General features: G+C 38.0%; 1 protein-coding gene across 1 annotated transcript; it reads left to right on the plus strand.

Annotated features, from left to right (window-relative positions):
• The first annotated feature begins 1,668 nt into the window (after positions 1 to 1,668).
• LOC149393781 (4-coumarate--CoA ligase-like 9) lies at positions 1,669 to 2,478 on the plus strand. Its single transcript, XM_089618159.1, has one exon. It carries the CDS (start codon positions 1,669 to 1,671, stop codon positions 2,476 to 2,478), a length of 810 nt encoding a protein of 269 aa, XP_089474285.1.
• The last annotated feature ends 18,729 nt before the right edge of the window (positions 2,479 to 21,207 follow it).

The raw sequence follows: 21,207 nt of genomic DNA on the forward strand, positions 1-21,207 counted from the left end.
ACACAAATTTTATTTTATTACCGAAGTTAATTAAATTAACTCTTCATGTTAATTAATTTAGTTCAGTTTGGTAGGTTATTTTCTGAGTAAATTAAATTAACCTAATGAGTTAAATAATTTAATTCGACCGAATGGACTATTTTCTTATTAAAATGAAGCTTTGGCTATTTTTCGAAACGGGATGAGTTGTTGGACTATTGGCCTAATTGCCTTTTTTATAAAAGGAGTTAGATTGCTTTAATGATAACAGTCTTTTAGTTTTTTACATCAAACACATAGTATTGCACCATAAAATTTACATCAAATATTTTTAGCCGCTGTTGCTAAATAGCCTTTTAAAAAATTAAAATTGTATTTTAACTAATATTTAGTTAATAATTAGAAATTAGCAACTCAAATTACCAGTGACCAAAAGTTTGTTTACATACAAGTTTGTTTAGTTAATAAATATTAGATTTAGTTTCCTTTATCTTCTCTTTTTCTCTCTCCAAGTATTTATTTTATAATAGTTAATCACAACTAATAACAGTCTTTCTGTTTGTTTAAAATAATTAATAATAGTTTATAACAACAAGAATTTGTAGCAACTAATTAATCGTCTAGCTCATTTTAAGATTAAAGGTAAAGTTTCATCTTATTAAAATAAATAGCCCACCATACCCTTAGTAAATTAATTAACTAAAGAGTAAATTTAATTTATTTTTTAGTTAATTAATTTACTGCTGGCTTGAATATTGATGCTTTTAATAAAATAAAATTTGTGATAATAAAATAAAATTTGTGATAATTTGTGGCCTATTACAATATTGACCTAATTACGCATAATAACAACTATATTTTATAAGGGTCCATTAGGTAAATTAAACATTTGTTTTTGCAAAATAACCAACGTTTCGTAAATCTTAAGTAAATAGGCACTGCATTTTATTTAAGCTTATTTATATGCGTATATTTACAAAAATACCTATAAATACCCAAAAAAATTTGAACTTATATATAAGTATTTTTATAAAAATACACTTATAAATAAAATGCAGTGACTATTTATCTAAGATTTATGAAACGTTGGTTATTTTGCTAAACCCAAACATTTAAATTAGATATTTTGCTAATTTGTTTATTTAAACATGCAATCTAGGATTCTTTACGACTATAAAAAGAAAACGCAAAAATCCTTCAATAATCACTTTAGTAGACTTCGCATTACTAAAATAGTCACAGTCCAATTCAAAAAATAATTTATCAACAATTATTAACATATTAACTCTACCCAATCGGAAGAACAAAATAAAAAAACCCATATATTTATTAACATTTATTGCCGATTATTAACTATACGAAATTTAAAAAAACAAAACTCTAGAACAAATTTAGAGAATACCATCTAATAAAACTTAGTTAAAAGCTAATCATAGTCTAGAATGAATTATTAAAATGTATTTTTTTTCAAAAGTGAAAGCATAGAAGCGAATATGGGTGAATTAGCCTACTAGCCAAATCAACCCATCTTTGTTAAGAGAATAGTCCAAATTTGAATTAATTAAAAGAATAGCTCAAGTGATATTTCAGTTCCAAATAATTACCTTCATATTTAAAGACCCAAAACTCAGTCTCATTTCCACTGAGAAAAGCGTCATAATATTTATTTCCTCGTTCTCTTCCGCTCCAATGGCGGCGATAGATCCAAAGAGCGGATTTTGCTCCGATACGAGAATATTCCATAGCCTCAGGCCTCGATTCCCTCTCCCACCGGAAACCTCTCCGATCTCCGTCGTCGAGTTCATCTTCTCCAGCCTTGCCACCAATCCTCCGTCGTCCTCGGCCGCCGCGCTCGTCGACGCCCAAACCGGTCGCCGAGTCCCCATCCCGGAGCTCCTCCTCCGAGTCGAAGCCCTAGCCGAATCGCTCGTCACCGAGATAGGGCTCGGGAATTCCGCCGGCCAAACGGCATTCGTCCTCTCGCCGAACTCTGTCGAGATTCCGATCCTCTACCTCGCGCTCCTCTCCATTGGCGTCTCCGTCTCGCCTTCCAATCTGGCAAACACCGCCGGAGAAATATCCCGTCAGATTCTGCTTTGTCGGCTGATCGTCTCGTTCGCGACCTCCGACACGGTGGAGAAAATCGCACATGCGTCTTCTTCTTCCTCACTCCACCGCGGCATGGTTCTGATCGACTCTCCTGAGTTCGAGTTGATGATGATGACTCGCCGCGACTCAGCTGAGTCTAGGAAGCGAGTTGTGACGGTAAGGCAATCAGATATGGCGGCGATTCTATACTCCTCCGATACGACCGGGGCGGTCAAAGGAGTCACGTTGACTCAACGTAATTGGATATTTGTAATCGGTGCGAAACTCTCCAGGGATTCGATGACGACCGACAAGGACGATGACGAGGAGATCGATTCCGCGGAGCTTGAATTCCTCAGAACAGCGCCGCTGGATTTCGTGGCTCTCTCCGCTAATTCATCTAATTCGTGAATCAGTTAATTAATTAACTGATTAAATTCTATTAGGTTAATTAATTGACTTACTGGTTGAATTAAGAATTAGTTTAGGTTCTGATTTTTTTTTTTTGAGTAAAGTTAATTTATTAACTGACTGAATTATGAATTAGGTTAATTAATTGAATGCTTTGAATAGAAATTGACTTAAGTTCTGATTTTGTGAATTTTCTTGTGAATTTTCAATCCAAACATTCAGTTAATTAATTAACTTAACTCAATTCAATATGTTAATTAATTAATTGATTCACGAAGGGTATAATTATCTGTCAAGAAAAAATGAGCTATTTACTTAATTAAATTAAACTTGAGCTATTCCTTTAATAAGAAGTGTATGGTGGAATATGGACAATAAATTTCACAGCGAATATACTAAATAGTGTTTGATTTTATTTTTGTGTGGAACGAAAAATGAAACAGCAACACCTTGATAATAACAATCCAAGTATCCACACTCGTATAATCATAAAAAAATCACCCCGTTATCCAGTTTTAAAATAATTCAGAAACTAATATCATGAATAGTTACACTATCTTTAAAGACATCATTAAAATTTAACCAATTTAAAAATTTAGGTTAGACATGTAATTAATAGGTAATTAAATCATGTTTAAACTAAAATCTTATTCTTTAAATATATTTTTATAGTCTTTTTTTTTATTTTTTTTAATGACGGCTTTGCTGTCAGTATATTTTATAGTCTTAAATATAGTTTAATATTATTGAAAAAAAACTTAATATATTGGGATAAAAAATACACTATGTTTTGTGAAAAATCATATCATTATAGTGGATGCTCTAATCGGCAACTTGATGGGACTATGTGAGTGCTTATTATGACATAAAATCCAATCACAACTACAATGATTTTGGTGACCACTTAATTGAGTGTGTCAAGTTGGGGCTCTAAGAACCTGTTTGCTTTGCTCTAAGAACCATAGAATCGCACTCTAGTGTAGTGTTTTTTGTTTTTTGTTTTTTTTTTGTTTTTTTTTTCATTGCTACGTGGTAAGTTATATATATATATATATATATATATATATATATATATATATATATATATATATATATATATATATATATAAAGGAGACAGGTCTTAGAATATACAAAAAATTTAGCAAAATAGCCAACTCAAACGTTGTGATTTGCTATGTAGTCAAGGTTTTGTAAATATTAAGTAAATAGTCACACATATGACGTGACCCAATTATAATTTTTTGCCTTTCTGAAAATTGCCCTTATTTGAGTTTTGAATTTCGAATTTTTTTGAAATTCGAATTATATAACCATCCCGAATTTTCGGAACTTAAATTTCCTGATTTCAAGTGTGAGCAGGATAACGTGTAGTTAATGACTCCTTATATATAGTAACTACTTGTACATGACATTGGAAAATTATTTGTTTCCTTATATATATTATTCTGTATTTATTGATTGATTTTTCTTGATTCGTTTATCATATTTAAATTTCTCTATTTTCCACCGCTCATGTAATTTCAAACGCTGAGATATCAACCATCCGCACCATTCTGGATTTTCTCTTATCAAATCAGGTGGTGTAATTTTTATGTTTTGAAATTAATGTATTCTTCTCAATTTTTTTTTAAATTTTATTCTATTCTCGCACCGATTTACATAAAATTACTTTTGTATTTACGTATATTTACTGTTCCTGTTATATTGCAATGAAGCTTTTTGAACTTCAATAGCTGGAAAACCATAACCCATTGTCAGGTGGTGTAAATACAGAATGTAATCAAAATGATTTACAACTGTTTTTCGATAGACGGCGTTATTATGAGATTCTATTTTTGACGGCAGCTATTTTCGTATCCGTCATCGTGGTTGAGCCCTATTAACCATAATTTACAGCAAATACGTGTTAATATTCCAATTTAGTCATAATATATTCAAACTAGACATATTATGCAGTAAATATATGTAAATATACAAACACACATCAAGCCATTTATTACAACCCGAACCTCCAAATCTCGTCTGAAATTTCTTGGGTTTATGGAAAAAAAATCTATGATTTTGAATAAGCTATATACGAATATTAACATATCCATTTACAATCCTAAATCTTTATCGACGAGGAAGATGATGAACACAAAATAAATGTTTTCAGAAATTGAATAAAAAACCCAGTTTATCTTTCCACATTTTGTGTAATTCTTTTTTTTTTTTTTTTTTTTTTTTTTTTTTTTTTTTTCTGAAATTAGTAAATAGTTGTAAAACTATCAAGAACATATACAAATCCATACTTGAGAGAGTCGCTGCAGCCGAAATCGGAGGTCGGCGATAGTGGACTGAATTTCGTCGAAGGAGAGACAAAGATTTTTCTTTTTCTTTGAGATTTTTTTTAAAAGCTTTTTTTTTTAAATGGTCCAGCGGTTAATGAAGAGGTTTAATAACCTAGAATCTCGAGAATAGAAATTTCCTGATTTTTTTCATCATTAAATGAGCGAATGGGCGGGAATTGTTTTTTGGGCATTTTAGTAATCTTGGACGGGTAGTTAATTCCTGCTGGCTATTTACTTAATATTTACAAAACCTTGGTTATTTAGCAATTTCTTAGGTTTGAGTCGGTGATTTTGCTAAATTACCCTAGAATATATATTTAAAAATGAGACGGGTCTTAGAAAAACTTCATTTGCCCCCCTAAATAGGTGAGACATTGAGGAAAAGAGCAACCCTACATTGCATTTCATTGAAATCGTTGTGATCAACGATATCCCAGACAAGGGCCGGAAAATCCTCATTATTATTCATGCTCTCTAACTTTGTTCACGAATATTACAAGAAAAACCTTGAACATTGCAGAAACCAAACTCCCCATAATGCAGTGCCGACTGCCCCAACCGATAACATTACCTTTCCGAGGAATCCAAGTAAGCTTGATTCTTTGAAACTCCTCACCGGCCGACAAGATACGCTAAAAAGAGGGGCACAAATTCAAACTGGGCAGCTATTTCGATTGTTCAAACTACTCATGAGTAATTTGTTTTCGCCCTCCACACAAAAGAGCTAGTGATTCTTGAACTTTTTTAGGAGAAGCACCAGATGGACGCCCAACAGTTCTGTTTCAAAGGAATTCGTGGCGTTCACTTTGTTCTTCCACGCCCAAAGAACCTTGTCATCGGAATCTCTCGCCACCACGCCAACTACTTCCACGCCATTAGAAAAAGCTGCATCAGAGCTAACCTTTACCTCCCCCGCACTAGGTTTGCTCCATCTCTGATTCGCCGTAGCCGCCTCAGCCCTCCTCCCTTCCTTGTCTTCACCTTTCACTTTAGCAACATCGACTGTAAGACTTCTACTCTTGTACATCAAAGCGTTCGGATCCGACGTTGCACTTTTGAACACCACGTTGTTGCGATGATTCCACAACGTGTCTATAATATCCACGACTTTGTAAAGAAAAAAACATCTATGGATTAACCATTCTCTCCGAAGCGAGCATTACACTTCAAGATTTCATTAAGAAAATCAATCCCATTTCTCGCACCAGAATTGATCTAGGAGTGCTGAAAAGCATCGACAAACCATAATCTGACAACAACGTCGCAAGTGTACAACAAATGACGGATGGACTCGTCCGCCCGTCCACACGTATAGCAAGCCACATCAATTCACATAATGCAAATACCCAGGAGGACCGCAGTCAGAAAGCTCTTTGTGCCCAATCTCCACAACAATAACTTGTAATGCTCGTGGATTTTGGTCTTCCACAAAGTCTTCCATATCACATTAGGATCGAGGGGGGCTGCTCTACCAAGCTCTTTGTATGCCGAATTGACAATTAACGCTTCGTTTTTATTACCATTCTAGATGAATCTATATAATTACAGCTCCGGTAAGACTCTTAGGCTTTTGATAGCCTCCACAGCTTGATGACTGCACCAATGCTCCATCCTGTTTATATTCCACTCCCAGGTCTGCTCTCTAAACAAGTTTCATACTTTACTCTCATAGGGGATCCCTAGAATAAGATCCCACCGGATAAAGCCACTTCTAGTCCACTTGTCTTGGATAATATCCACTTCATTTCCATCTCCCACTAGGTATTCGCAGTGCTCTTGGACGAATTTATGGGTCCCCAAATATCATTCCAGCCCCAAGAATGAGACTCTTTTCCTTAAATCATAAAGAAGTTTGTTCCATTGCAATTTTGGACCGGAGCACTTTGACCCAAAACATATCCGGGTGGGCCGCTACATGCCACGTAAGTTTTGCCATAAAAGCCTTGTTGAACTCATCAAGGAGCCGAAAGCCCAAGCCACCATGGCTGTTTGGAAAACATAGGCGGTCCCAACTCACAAGGGCAAGATATCTCTCTTGGGCAAAATTTCCTTCCACCTAAACTTTCAAGTGGCTTTTTCAAGAGAAAGCCAAAAATTCTTCGGAAGTCTAATAGTGGACAGAGCGTAAGACATAATAGTTTGGATGACGGACTTAACCAAGGTTGTTCTCCCCACCTTAGATATAGTCTAGGCTATCCACCACTCAATTAAATCGTAGACCTTCTTTTTCAACTTCCTGAAAGTGTTCGAATGGTTCCTTCCCAAAAAGAGGGGTTGCCCAAGTATGTGATATCCTTCTCAATGGTTTGATATTCAACAAGGAGCTAGGACGTGTTTTCGTGTCATCGTTGAAATTATTGGAGAAAAAAATCCGAAACTTTTTCGTGTTAACCCTTTGCCCGGACCACTCTTGATACTTTGCAAGGCAACCCCAAAGAGCTTTGACCTCTTCTTCCTTGGCCCACAAAACAAGATTATGTCATCCGTGAACATGAGGTGGGGAATATCGGTGCTCTGCCTACCTACTTTGATGCCATGAAAGCTCCACCGACCCTTCAATGTAATTCCTCTTGGTTCTCACCGAGGTGGACGTGTTGAAGAATATAGTGTTTGAATCTCCCTCATGAAGCTATACCTGCATCGAATGTTTTTTTTCCACACACTTTCTACTTTCCTCTAAAGCCCCGCAAGCGAACTCCGTAACTTCTTTTCGTCCTTCAAATTCTTTTGACATGGTCCCATGTTGAAACTCCTCGAGGTGTTTCTCACAATATGAGATTCTAGCTTTAGTGGTTTCCCATTTGAGCCATTGCCAATATCTTAACACCCTCCCCACCGTGAGACTTTTGAAGGTGAGTTTCCAACTATGATGCCCCGCCACATGGACTGCCCAAGACTTTTCCACAAGCGCGTGACATTCTGGGCTCTCCACCCACGCTTCAACAAAATGAAAAAGGTCATCTATCTTTCTTGTAGAAGAGGAAACAATCCATGAGGATTGGGGCATGATCCGATCCAAGAATCGGAAAATGCTCCACCCCCGCCTTGCTGTATCGACAAAGCCACTTCGAGCTCACCACCGCTCGATCAAGCCTTTCCTAAATTCTATGATCCTTTGGTTGTTTTGTTCAACCAAGTGAAAGGGCTCCCCACTCTTCCTAGATCAATGCCCATGGTATCTCGGAGGAAGTATCTAAGAATCTGATATATCTCCCAAGTCACCAGTCTCCCACCCTTATTTTCTTCTGCCGCGAGTATCAAATTCAAGTTTCTAATCAGTGCCAATAGCCTCCCCGCACTGCCCACAACCTTCCCCATCTCATCCCAAAGTCTCGCTCGATCTTCCAAAGGAAGTGGACCGTAAACACCGAATAAATCACAATCCATTACTCTTCTATCACCCCTCACTATCGCCCAAATATAGCTCTTAGAGGACCTCCAAATATACATCTTCACCAAATACACATGCCTACCGCCGAGCCTATAGCTCCCAGAACTGTACCTCCCCTAAATCCAAAACTGTCTTGAAGCCGTTGCATTTAACCATATCCCATTTTTGTTTCCATAAGAACCAGCACGTCTGGTCTTCTCTTCCCCATGAGACTCCAAAGAGCCCCCAAAGCCAGTTCTTGATTGATACCCATAAATTCCTTGAGCGAACTAACATGGAAGGGGTTGGGGGTTGTTAAGCCCCGCCTCCATGGTCATAGTTGTAGAAATTACAAGGGCAAGTCTTTTCGAGACTTCTTGGGTATATACCTTACCCTTGCCAGCTTTGCCTTTAGTGATAGTCTTCATAAACTTCCTATTCATCTTTTTCTTCCTACTGGGTGAGACATCATTGGTGCCCTGCTCGAATGAGCATCAGAAATTCAGAGCCAGTCTGGCAATTTCTGCAGGGCTACATAGTTTCATTCTGGTCGCATTTTCTCTAGCCTCCAATGTTATACCACACTTCTGTTTGGCGCTTCAACTTCTTTTGTTGTGGTTGTGCAGGTCATTGGCAACCACACACTCCTTCCTCTTCAACATTTATGGTTTTGGAGTGTTAAGCTTTAGACCCGATGTATTCTGGCCCAATACGCTCTTAGAGGATGAGGATTGACTGACAATATTAGCTAAGCTCGCACCCAGAATATCATTACTTCCCATTTCGACTTGGGCCACTTCCAGGCTCGTCCCACTAGCTAATCAAAACAAGTCCATTTTTATCACCTCACTATTTCCTCCTAGTTCTGGAATTTTATGGCGTTTTGCATATACGTGAGTCTCTGCCATGTGGCCTCCTACCACCGCATCCGTACTTATTCCTGTTACCGTGTTGTATGGTCTTGCTCCTTGATTCTCAATTTATGCAAATGGCTTAGGCTCTTCTTCCATCGTCCCATCTTAGTGGTCCCAAGCATATTAGAAATTCCTTGGCGCAATTCCACTATCTCATGACTGTGAGTAGTATGACACCTATCGTGTTGCTCTCTGTGTGCCTAGCTTGCATGCTCCTTGCCAGACTAGTGTTCGCCGCACTCCCTGCGCCACCTTCGCAGATTTTCATCTTCGATAACATTTTTGCTAGCATTTTTCCATTGATCCTCGAGTTTGCCATCCACTCTATCGCCTCCCGACACTTGCCTTTTTCCTATGAGCTGCTCAAAACACGATTTGAACGGCGCCTCCGCCCTCATCCAAATACTGAACATGGGAACTTCTGGTAAATGGGAAACCACTACTTTAACTCTGTTTGTCCTTGAGCATCCCCCTTCTGCATGCCCCAGGAAGCTGCATATGTAGCAAAAGGAACCCATCTTTTCACACTTATTTTGTATCCGTAATGGTGAGTACGCCCCCCGGTCCAAGAAAAACCCGACACATAATGGTTTTCTTAGATCCACTATGACTCTCACACTGAGGTAGTTATCTCTTCCTAAGAAACCCATGTACTCTTCAATTAGGGACACCATAGTTTTTAGCACTAGCTATGTTTAAGAACCCCGGAGCAAGGCCCTTGAGCCTTACCCAAAATGAAGAAGTTACAAACCCAATATCGTAGGCATCGAGGGCCATCGTTGCAGGAGTAGCTAAGCTCCTTTGATAATCCATGGCCTTCCTCCATCCTATCTTTATCCTCTTTTTCTCCAAAAGTAAATCTTAGAATCCAAAATTTTATTTCCTTCACTACCCAAGGTTTCTTGCATTTCCGCAAGTGAGCAAAAATTTAATTAAACAACGTGACTCTCACAGCTCTGTCTGATAAAATTTACCTTGCCACGAGTTGTGTCTCAATATATTCCCCGTCTATGTCGTTTCTTTCCATAAGCACCAAACTTGATGCAAGGATCGACAACGTGTAAGCTACATCGTCCTTCAAAGAAACAGAGCTTGCCATTTAACTAAAACCATCACTCACTGTGTTTTCCAAGATCTATTTCAATCACCGAGCTTCCAAATAACTAGCACCCTCACCGTATTGCTTTCCCCACTCGCTCTCGTGTTTCCCAGAAGAACAAACAAGAGTCAACCTTAACACATCACCTTTACCCAAAACCCACAAGAACCCACACGAGCACCAACACAAAACACAAACGTAAAAAATGAAACCCAAACTCTAGAGAGAAAACCAAATTACGACAAAAGTCTTACTTTTTTGCGGTAAGTTTTATGTGGTTGAGTAGGGCTGTGCACGGTCAGGTATGGTCCAAAACCGGTAAAAAAAACAAAACCGGACCGCTCAAAACGGTCAAAAAAATTTCAAACCGGCCCGGACAAAAAAAACTGTGAAAACCGGACCGGACCGAACCATTTTGAATGGTCCGGACCAGCTTAAACCATTTTGAACCGTTTGGACCATTTTAAACTATTTAGACCGGACCGTTCTAGATCGTTTTGAACCGTTTGGACTGTTTTGAACTGTTTGGAACGTTTTGAACCATTTAGACCGTTTCAAACCATTTTACATAATAAAAAAAGAACCATTAATTTTCCACAAAAACAAAAAAAAATTATATAATCATGTACGGAAGGGAAACACATGCACAAATGCCTAATTTGACTAGTTGGACATTAATTTTTTTATTTTTTATTTTAAATAAATCGGTCCGGTCTGGTTTTAAAAAAAAATCGGACCGGACCGAATGAAAAAAAAAACGTTGTAAACCGGACCGGCGGTCTAAAAATCACTGATCCGATCGGGTCCGGTATACGATTTTTACGGGTTTTTTTTGCCTATGCTTGTGTAGGCAAGGGCGTGCAACTATGTCATCAGACACAAATATATAACAAACATGCGTTGTCAAATTCGTTTTTCTTTCAAGATTTCATTCTTAGATTATATGTCGTCCATAAATGAATTACAATAGATAAGCCTGAACTACATACAAAATGTTATCATATTAATGAGAATCGAATCATCGCACTTGAAAATAAGATAAGCATAACATTTTGTCATTGCTGGAGATGATCATAACAGATTTTGCATATCTGTTTATTTAGTTTTACTAATGCTCATCACATATTCAAAAATAGGATCAGCCAGCGAGAAGTAAATAGCCCAAAAGAAGGTGGACATTGTAGAAATCCAAAAGCAAGTTAGAAGTGAAAGTTCCAATAGTGGCAATATTGTTGGAGGGTAAGGATGATTCTGCCCATTAGTAACGACATTATGCTGTCCAAAATAATAATAATAATAATAAGAATAATAATAATAATAATAAACACTATGCTTTTTCCTCCTTATATGCTTCACTTTTTCCGGCCATTAAGGCTAAGGATTAAAAAAGATTTTTGCAGGAAAATTATTGCCGTGGGAATTCGCAGCACTAAACGATTTGCATTTAGAACAGGAAAAAAAACATAGTATCGTAATAGTAAAACGTGAAGTGCGTTGTCCTATCTAAAGCACGTATATTATTATACTATATGACATGACTTTCTAGCTATTTTTTATATAATTTTCTTTACGTGGGCTGTACCACATATGCATTGATGAGCTCTCACTTGCCGTGGAAGAAAGCCGTCATTACAACATATAATTCAAAATACTAAACCGAAAGAAAACATAAATCAGAAGACAGAGCATAAATTACACAAATTATTATTATTATTATTATTATTATTATTATTATTTTTTTTTTTTAATGATATCTATACCCATTACCATGTTTTAGATTTAAATAAAGAATATGAGATTAGCAAAGTAGTTTACCCCTCACTTAAATAAAGAATATGAGACTAGCAAAGTAGTTTACCCCTCACATAAAGAAGATGAGTTTTAGTTACACAAAGTTCAAAAACATATATAAAATAATATTTATATTATACTTTTAGCCAATTATAAGGAACAATTATGCGAATAATTATTTGAATTCAGAACGCCGAGGTAAATATACCAAAGATAAAACGATAACTCTTTGAGCTCGAGAATGGGAGAATTTTGGATGGACAGAACGTTTCTTGTTTTACCCCCCAAACTCTCACTATATATTTTTTTCTTTCTTTCGATTTGGGTAGAATGCCTCGATGTAATTGGCAATACCTAGCTTTGTATTCATGAAATTAATTAGTGTATTAAAATGAGTTTAGAAGACATACATCAAGTGAGCCTTCAGATCGGTGCAAGAAGTACGAGATGATAGATCCAACTTCAACAATTCCAACAGATCGAGGAGGATTTATTGTCTTGAATGTGAATGGATTGGACATATTCAGACAGAATGTCCTAACTTTCTAGTGATGAGTCTGATGATTATGGTGAATCTGATCAGATAAGCAAATTTTTTTTTTTTTTTTGCCTTTTACAGCCTCTACTTTTTATAACATCTCTCCTAACTGTTGTTGCAGCTAGTTCTTCTAATCCCATCGATATATGTATTCCTTCTAATGATGATGATGAACTTTTAGATGAAGTTCTTGCTCATACTTATGAAGTTCGTTATTGTTGTCACTAAAGAGTGAACAACTATTTAAAACTTCGAGTGGTTCGACCCAATCGATCTAGAACGAGGTCTTTAGATTGCACCGTGTTTATGGGATTAGAATCACGAAGTTCCAAGAGGGGAGAGAGAGGTCGGCCAAGGGAGAGGGAGAGAGCTCTTGGTCGAATTTTTCTAATGCAAATTACTTGTTTTTTTTGCCTAATCATGAACTCCTATTTATAGTAGTGGAAATGATATATTCTTGATAGTTTCCAAAATATATTATTTCCTTTTATTGTGTTCACACTAGCAAGTCAAAACTTAGCCCTTGGATCTCATTTCATGAAACCTACTTTCTCTCTTAGTCATCAGATCAATATCTATGAGATTTTATTTTCTATTTAAATAGAGAACATTTGTGAGAATAAAAGAAATATCTTATTTCCTTTTAAATATTATTCTCTCTAAATATTCATGAGAGAGAATAAATGACCATATCTTATTTCCTTTTAAATATTTTTTTCTCCTTTATTTAAACAACTAAAGAAAAAATATTGATAAGTACCAATATTATGATGGACAAATTTGACACACACGGCCAAGAAGGATGACGCAAATCCTTGTGCTCAAATCCCAAAAAAATCCGTCCACCTCATTTTGTGCAAGGCTCAATTGCTTAAAACCCAATTAATTATTTACTTACTTGGTCCAACAATAAATAAATAAATAATTTATTAATTATTTACTTGATCAAACAATAAATAATTAATATTCCCATATTAATTATGCAAATACCCATATTTCAGAATTGATGCTGTCAATCACAATTACAGCTTGTGAGATCATAATAAAGAAACATTATTATTCGAAAGTTCTTATCCGTCTTTATCAGAGCCGAATCGGGGATTATGGACCCAATATTAGAAGCTTAACAAATTTGATTACGGGTGTCTAATCTTGGTCTGCAAGCCAAGACTGAATCCTCCTTGGTAATAGAATTATATTTACTCATCATGACGAGTGTCCATTGATATAGTCACTTCGTGATCATGATCCTCCAGGTTCATCCCGTGTCAAGAAAAATCAATTGTCCCGTTATACTTTTCTTGACACCTATAAGCCCTAAGCATTGTTGCTTCCCTAGCGAAAGATTCTTCCGAACGTACAAACTTCGGAAGTGGATGCAATATATCGGTTTTGGAATCAACACTTAGGTGAGAGAACATTTACCTTCTTTTAGGAAGGCTGGATTCCATATCTGTAATTCACTTCCCACTTGAAACATGTTCTCAAACTCCCAAGACATAAGCTGTGATTAGTATGATAGTGGCCTTTTAGCGAATGAGTCAAAGACTGTGGTAACATGATCTAGTGTCCATGATCACTTTAGGATTTAGATCAAGTCTCACTCTGAACATCATTACCGACCTCGGTTAGTGTGTTGTAACAGTCCTTAAACGACACATCTACAACCAATACCTATCCGGGTCGTACACTTACCACAAGCATAGAATGCTCCCACTATGTGATCAACCTTCGCTTGTGCTCCACATATATGATTTCAGATTCAGCTACCCAGGCATGAATCAATCATCGACCAGTTTTAGTTCATCGCCCAAGCTCAGATGCAATGCATGTGACTTAGTTCGACACGGAGACTACGGGTTGATGAATGTTTGATAAATCTTAATATATAAGAAATTACGCTTTCGATTCGAATAAATTTTAAATGACAAAACTTTATTTTATTAATAATTCAGCGAGAATTTACAAATGCATCTTCTCGTGGGCAATAAGTCCTAACAATAAGACCACCTCGGAACATTAAAGAAGTCCAGAAGCTGATAGGATGCATCTCAGCACTAAATCGCTTCATCTCTAGATCAGTTAATTGGAGCATCCACTTCTTCGATGCCTCGAGGGGCTCAAAAGAATTTGAGTCGACCGAATAGTGCAACATGGATTTTGAATCTCTGAAGGAGCATATCGCCTGGCCCTTAACCCCGAGAATGGTACAAGATAGGAAACCATTGGAAATCTACTTGGCAGCCTTGGAGAATACTGTTAGCTCGGCACTAATAAAAAACGAGGAAAAACACCAGTTGCTGATGTATTATACTTTGAGACGCCTCAACGATGCCGAATGAAGGTACCCGGAGCTAAAAACATCGGCATTCGCCCATTAACCGCATCCAGGAAGCTGGAGCACTACTTCTTGGCGCATCCTGTTGGAATTGATCTAGGGTTTAAGAAAAACATTAAACGCTTCGGGAAGCGGCGGAATTTTAAAAAATTTCTTTTCAAGTAAAAACAGTTTTTACTAACCTAGACAAAGAAGCAAGTACATGTAATTAAAAACGAATATGAGCTAAGAGTTTACTAACCTTTCTTGAAGCTTGAACTTTGAAGAAGCTTTTGGAAAGTTTGCAACGCTCGTCTCCCCTCACAGCACGTCTCTCTTTCTTTCCTCGGCACCTCGAGCAACCACGAAAGTTTCTATCACTAAATCACTCGAAAAGAAGGAATCAGTGAGTGGGCACTTTTAAACACTACGACTTAAGAACAAGTCTTGAAGTCGCAGAGCTAAACACTAGGTCGAGTGAGGACCTAGGTGCCAAGACAAGAAAAAAATCGAAAATAAACTAGAGAGAGAGAGAGAGGATTTTCGGCCAAGTTCTAGAGAGAGAGTCTCTCAAATCTCTTAAACTTGGATGAATGAAATGTGAGGAATGAGGCTCCTATTTATAGGAGGAGGATTACCTTCAAAAGGTAGTTTCCTCTTTTCCTATTGCCTTGCACGTCCAACATGCCTCATGAAGGCTTAGGATTTGTTTCCTCATTTGATTTCCTCTTAGTTGGCCGAAAATGCACTTTCCTTCTTAAGGAAATTTGATTCCCCTTTTTCTTTTGGCAAGTATCTTCATACATCAATGCACAAAATAAACTCTCTTTCCCACTATGGCATGAACGAAATTCAGCCTTATTTTCCTTGGGTTGGACGAAATTTGAGCTTCTAGAAGGAGCTTCTAGATGTTTCTTCATTTGTTCATGACAACATAAGAAAAGCCCATTAAGAATTTTCAAGTAAAATTCTATGAAATGAAATTAATCCTCAAGGCCCAATTACACTAATATGGCTGAGTAATATTTATTTCATTTGTCATCATATGACAATGTCAAAAAAATTTATTGACATTTTTTTCGTCCTATGTCCAAAAAGACAAAAATACCCTTTTGACAATTTTCGTAAAACTGTCTCGTTCTTGTTTTGACTTAGCTTTCAGTTTAACTATTCCTACTCGATGTGATTCGTGACAGTGACCTCATGGACCCAAATGAACAAAGCTTGAGCTAAACACTTGGACTCAAAAGTTCACAAACCTTTTCCAAGTTTAGCTTAATGCCAACTGACTCCACTAAAGAGCTGACACTGAAAATCTCTCGGTTCAAATGAATTTGTTTTCTACTCAAGAATTCGACCTAATTATGATGAGCGGATCCACAGAATATTATCTATGTTTACCCTTCATGAATGTCATCAGCTAGTCGGGATTTACTAAATTACCATTTTACCCTTCTAGATGTTATTTCCTCAACTCCTTTGTCGCTTGTGAATAAGTTAGAAACAATGTATTGACGAGGAGCTAACAAGTCACATTGTTTCATCCAAAAGAGTCAGGACTCAATTTGGACACTGGCCAGTTCATTTATTCACACTCCAAGGAACAAAGCATGAGGTGACATACATTGCATTTCAGCAATCTTGTACATGAATTCCATATCTATGAGAACTTCACAAAGTTACTCATGACAGACTCACAACTTAGTACTTCACCAATAGGCCTTGTTCGGAATCACATAGTGAGTCCGAACTTTGACTTTCTCAAATGAGAATACTAAGGTGTGAAATGGCATGTCTCATTTCAGGATTAAGGTAAGCATGATGCAATTCATACATAGTGACTTCGAGACATAAGAGGTTAAATGGTTTGTTCTTATATTGTCTCTAGAAGTGCACTGGTCAATTCAGTACCTTCGGAAGATACCTAGAAGAACTATAGAGTCCCCAACTCTCAATGCCTCATAACCAGACATCATAGATTCTTCTAACAATCATACTGAGGTCAATAGTCCTTTGACCCTAAGATTGCGAATATATCGTTTTAAGCAAACTACGAAGAGTTTGTTCATGCAAATCTACATTTGTCTCTTCGTAAGTTGTTAAGTTTGTTTATGGACTAAAAGACTAAGGTTTTATCATAAAGCTTCAAACAAAGAAAGAATGAACGTTTCAACTTTATTATTAAAGAATAAGCAATTACAAGCAAAAGTCTTCGTAAGACTATATGACATCAAATGTACATATATAGACACTACTACTCTTCTTGTGGGCACCATTGACAACAAACTCCCACTTGACTCAAAGAAGATGTGAGTAGTCCTTCATGCCTAATCCCTCACGATGTTGGTCGAAGACCTTGTTCGCTAGGGCCTTGGTGAATAGATCTGCCAGAGATTTACTTCACCTCCACGTCTCCGCGTTGCGCGATCTCTCGAATCAAATGGTATTTCCTCTCAATATGCTTCGAGTGCTTATGGCTTCTAGGTTCCTTTGAGTTAGCGACAGCCCCACTATTATCACAATAAAGGGTCATGGGCTCGTCGACGTTTGGAACAACTTCCAAATACTTAAGGAATTTTCTAAGCCATACAGCCTCTTTGGATGCTTCACAAGCAGCCACATACTCTGCTTCCATTGTGGAGTCAGCAATGCAAGATTGCTTAATACTTCTCCACACAACAGCTCCACCATTAAGGATGAACACAGATCCCGAAGTGGATTTCCTGGAATCCTTATCCGCTTGAAAATCGGAGTCGGTATATCCCGTCATAGTCAGGTCAGTACCTGAGTATGTAAGCATCAAGTTCCTAGTTCTTCGAAGATACTTAAGAACATGCTTAACAGCAATCCAGTGCTCGGGTCCAGGGTTGGATTGGAAACGGCTAACTACGCCAATGGCGAAACAGATGTCAGGTCTAGTGCAAAGCATAGCATACATGAGGCTTCCTACGGCAGAGGCGTAAGGAATTTTCCTCATGTCTTCAATCTCTTGTGCAGTCTTGGGAGACTGGTCCTTAGAGAGTGAAACTCCATGCCTAAAGGGTGTTTGGCCCTTCTTGGAGTCTTGCATCGAGAAGCGATCCATTACCTTATCAATATAAGATGCTTGAGAGAGCGACAGGGTCCGGTTTTTCCTATCTCGAAAGATTTGGATCCCCAGAATGTACGCGGCTTCTCCTAGATCCTTCATATCGAATTGCTTTGCCAGCCAGACCTTAACCTCAGATAACTTACCCACGTCATTACCAATGAGTAGTATATCATCGACATATAGTACCAGAAACACAACTTTGCCTTCGTGTATTAACTTGTAAACACAAGGCTCATCTATTGACTGTTCAAAGCCAAAGCTTTTTACAGTTTCATCGAATCTAATATTCCATGAACTAGATGCTTGCTTTAGTCCATAAATGGATTTAAGCAACTCACAAACCTTGGTCTCTTGACCTTTATCCAAGAAACCGTCTGGTTGAGCCATGTAAATGCGCTCGTCAAGATTGCCATTCAGAAAGGCTGTCTTGACATCCATTTGCCAGATCTCATAGTCGAGAGCTGCAGCTATGGATAGGAGTATGCGGATGGATTTAAGCATCGCGACTGGCGAGAAGGTTTCTTCATAGTCAATCCCTTCTTGTTGGGTATAACCCTTTGCCACAAGTCGTGCTTTGAACGTCTCGACGTTCCCATCAGGACCCCTTTTCTTCTTGTATATCCACTTACACCCTACGGGTTTAATCCCTTCAGGAAGGTCTACAAGTTTCCAGACATTGTTGACATACATCGAGTGCATTTCAACTTTCATGGCGTCAAGCCAAAGGTTTGATTCAGAACAAGCCATCGCTTGGCTATAGGAAACAGGGTCATCCATGTCGGAGACGGCTACAAGAGAGTCTCTATAAGACATGTACCTGTCAGGCTGTTGAACAGCCCTCCCACTACGTCGAAGTACTACTTGACGAGATTCTGATGAGTTAGGTTGTGTTTCAGTTGGGGTAAGAACAGTTCTTACAGATGAGGTAGAAGCTTCCTCACCCAACTTTTCTTCAAGCACAATTTTGCTTCTAGGTTTCGCATCCTTCATAAAGTCCACCTCGAGGAAACGAGCATTCGTGCTAACGAAAGTCTTATCGTCCTCGGGACTATAGAAAATGAAACCTTTAGTTTCCTTTGGATATCCCACAAACAGGCACAATTCTGACCTACTAGCCAACTTGCTAGTCTTTTGCCTTAGCACATGTGCAGGGCAACCCCAAATTCGGATGTGGCCCAAACTTACTTTACGGCCAGTCCATCTTTCATAAGGAGTACCAGGAACCGTTTTAGACGGAACTTGGTTCAGAATGTAGGCGGCTGTTTCGAGGGCATATCCCCAAAAGGAAAGCGGGAGTGATGAGTAACTCATCATTGATCTAACCATCTCCATAAGAGTTCGGTTTCTTCTCTCTGACACTCCGTTTTGTTGAGGTGTGCCAGGTGCGGTAAGCTGAGAAGCGATACCTTCTTCTTTAAGAAAGTCATCGAACTCTCCAGACATATACTCACCACCTCGATCAAATCGAAGGGTTTTGATCACTTTGCCAGTTTGCTTTTCCACTAAAGCCCTAAAGACCTTAAATACGTTAAAGGTCTCGGATTTGTGTTTAAGCAAATAGACAAACCCATATCTTGAGTAATCATCAGTGAAGGTAACGAAGTATTCGTATCCTCCACGTGCCTGTTGGTTGAGCGGACCACATACATCAGAATGTATTAGTTCCAGCAACTCAGTGGCTCTTCGACCCTTATCGGAGAAAGGTCGCTTAGTCATTTTTCCTTCTATACAGGATTCACAAGTAGGTAGTGAACCTATTGCAGAGGCTTGGAGTGGACCATCCCTCACAAGTCTCTTAATCCTATCTAGACTGATATGACCAAGTCTTAAGTGCCAGAGGTATGTTGATTTTGTTAGATCGGAGGATTCAGAAAGTTTGATCCTCTTTGGCTCCCTAATTAGATCGTTATCTATTTCGGTGTATAAAAGAGAAGGTTGAGTGGGATAGATGTAAAAAAGACCATTCTTCATACATGCATCAGTGACAAAAGAATTATCAGGAAATGAAATACGAATTCCATTCTTAATGAACTTTAAACAATAATCTTGCTCACGAAGACGAGCAACGGATATTAAGTTCTTCCCAAAGGTAGGAACAAAATAAACATTATTCAAGTTTAAAGTGCGGTCTTCAAAAGACAGCGTCACGGATCCCACAGCCTTTGCAGACACCAGGCTCCCATCACCCCATTTGAAACAGAACTCGCCTTCCTCTAAGCTTTTGGTTTTCTTGAAACCATTCAAGGAACAACAAATATGGTTAGTAGCAGCGGAGTCAAGAATCCACGTTGATACATTATCAGCTACTAAGCATGCTTTGGTAACTAGTACAATACTATGTTCCTTTGCTTTGAGATAGGCGGGACAGTTCTTTTTATCGGCCTTGTAAGGTCCCTTCTCAGTTCTAGAGGCGGAGGCTTTGTGCTCAGTAGCATGTGCCTCTCCTTGATTCCTCTTTCTCTTAGTGAGACCTACATCAGTGTGAAGTTCCTCCATAAGCTTGGTAACAGTGTACTCTAGCTTGTTAATGGAGTAGTTCATCTTGGAGGTATCAAGAGATGCGGGGAGAGTTTCTAAGATCATATCTATGACATTCTTCCCATCAATCTCAGATCCTAGGATTTCCATTTTACTCAGATGACTAATGATCAATATCATAAAGTCTCCAACAGGAGTCCTAGCCTTCATGCGACAGTTCATAAACTGTAGGACTGCTTGTAGCCTTATTTGACGCCTTTGCCCTCCAAACATCTCAAGGAGATTGTAGAGCATGTCAGCGGCAGTCTCGATGTCACGATGTTGCTCTTTCAGCATATTGTTCATAGATGCCAAGATATAGCACCTCACAATCTCATCGGATCGAAGCCAGGCCGCTAAGGCGTCATTGTCCTCTTGAGTTGAATCATCATTCGTCAGAGGAGGACATGGGGTGGTGAGTACCCATTTGTGCTTGTTAACGGTAGGTATTATGTCGAGGTTACGTTTCGAATCTACGTAGTTTTCGTTTTCGAGTTTGATCGAGGAAAGAAAGATGGAGAGATGGTTGAGAGACATATTGCCTATGTAAGTTGAAACAAGTTTATGATTAGTCTTTGGTTTAGGATTTAAGTTTTATTAAGACTTTTATAAAATCCAAAGGTGTTATAAACCAAACGATAATTTACTCCCTTAAGAGAAGGCCGCAAAAAATCTCCTTTTATAAGTAAATGACACATCATTAATGCTAAGCCAAGATGTCAATACATCTATTTTGACTAGCCACCTTGTAAATTGGTTTG

Source organism: Urtica dioica, chromosome 6 (genome assembly GCF_054948205.1).
Source record: "Urtica dioica subsp. dioica isolate 48M chromosome 6, U.dioica_male_clone48M_v1_H2, whole genome shotgun sequence".
Lineage (NCBI taxonomy): Eukaryota > Viridiplantae > Streptophyta > Magnoliopsida > Rosales > Urticaceae > Urtica > Urtica dioica.

What these genes read in the sequence shown, in the direction of transcription:
- LOC149393781 (XM_089618159.1), top strand. Translation starts at nt 1,669, where the DNA reads ATGGCGGCGATAGATCCAAAGAGCGGATTTTGCTCCGATACGAGAATA.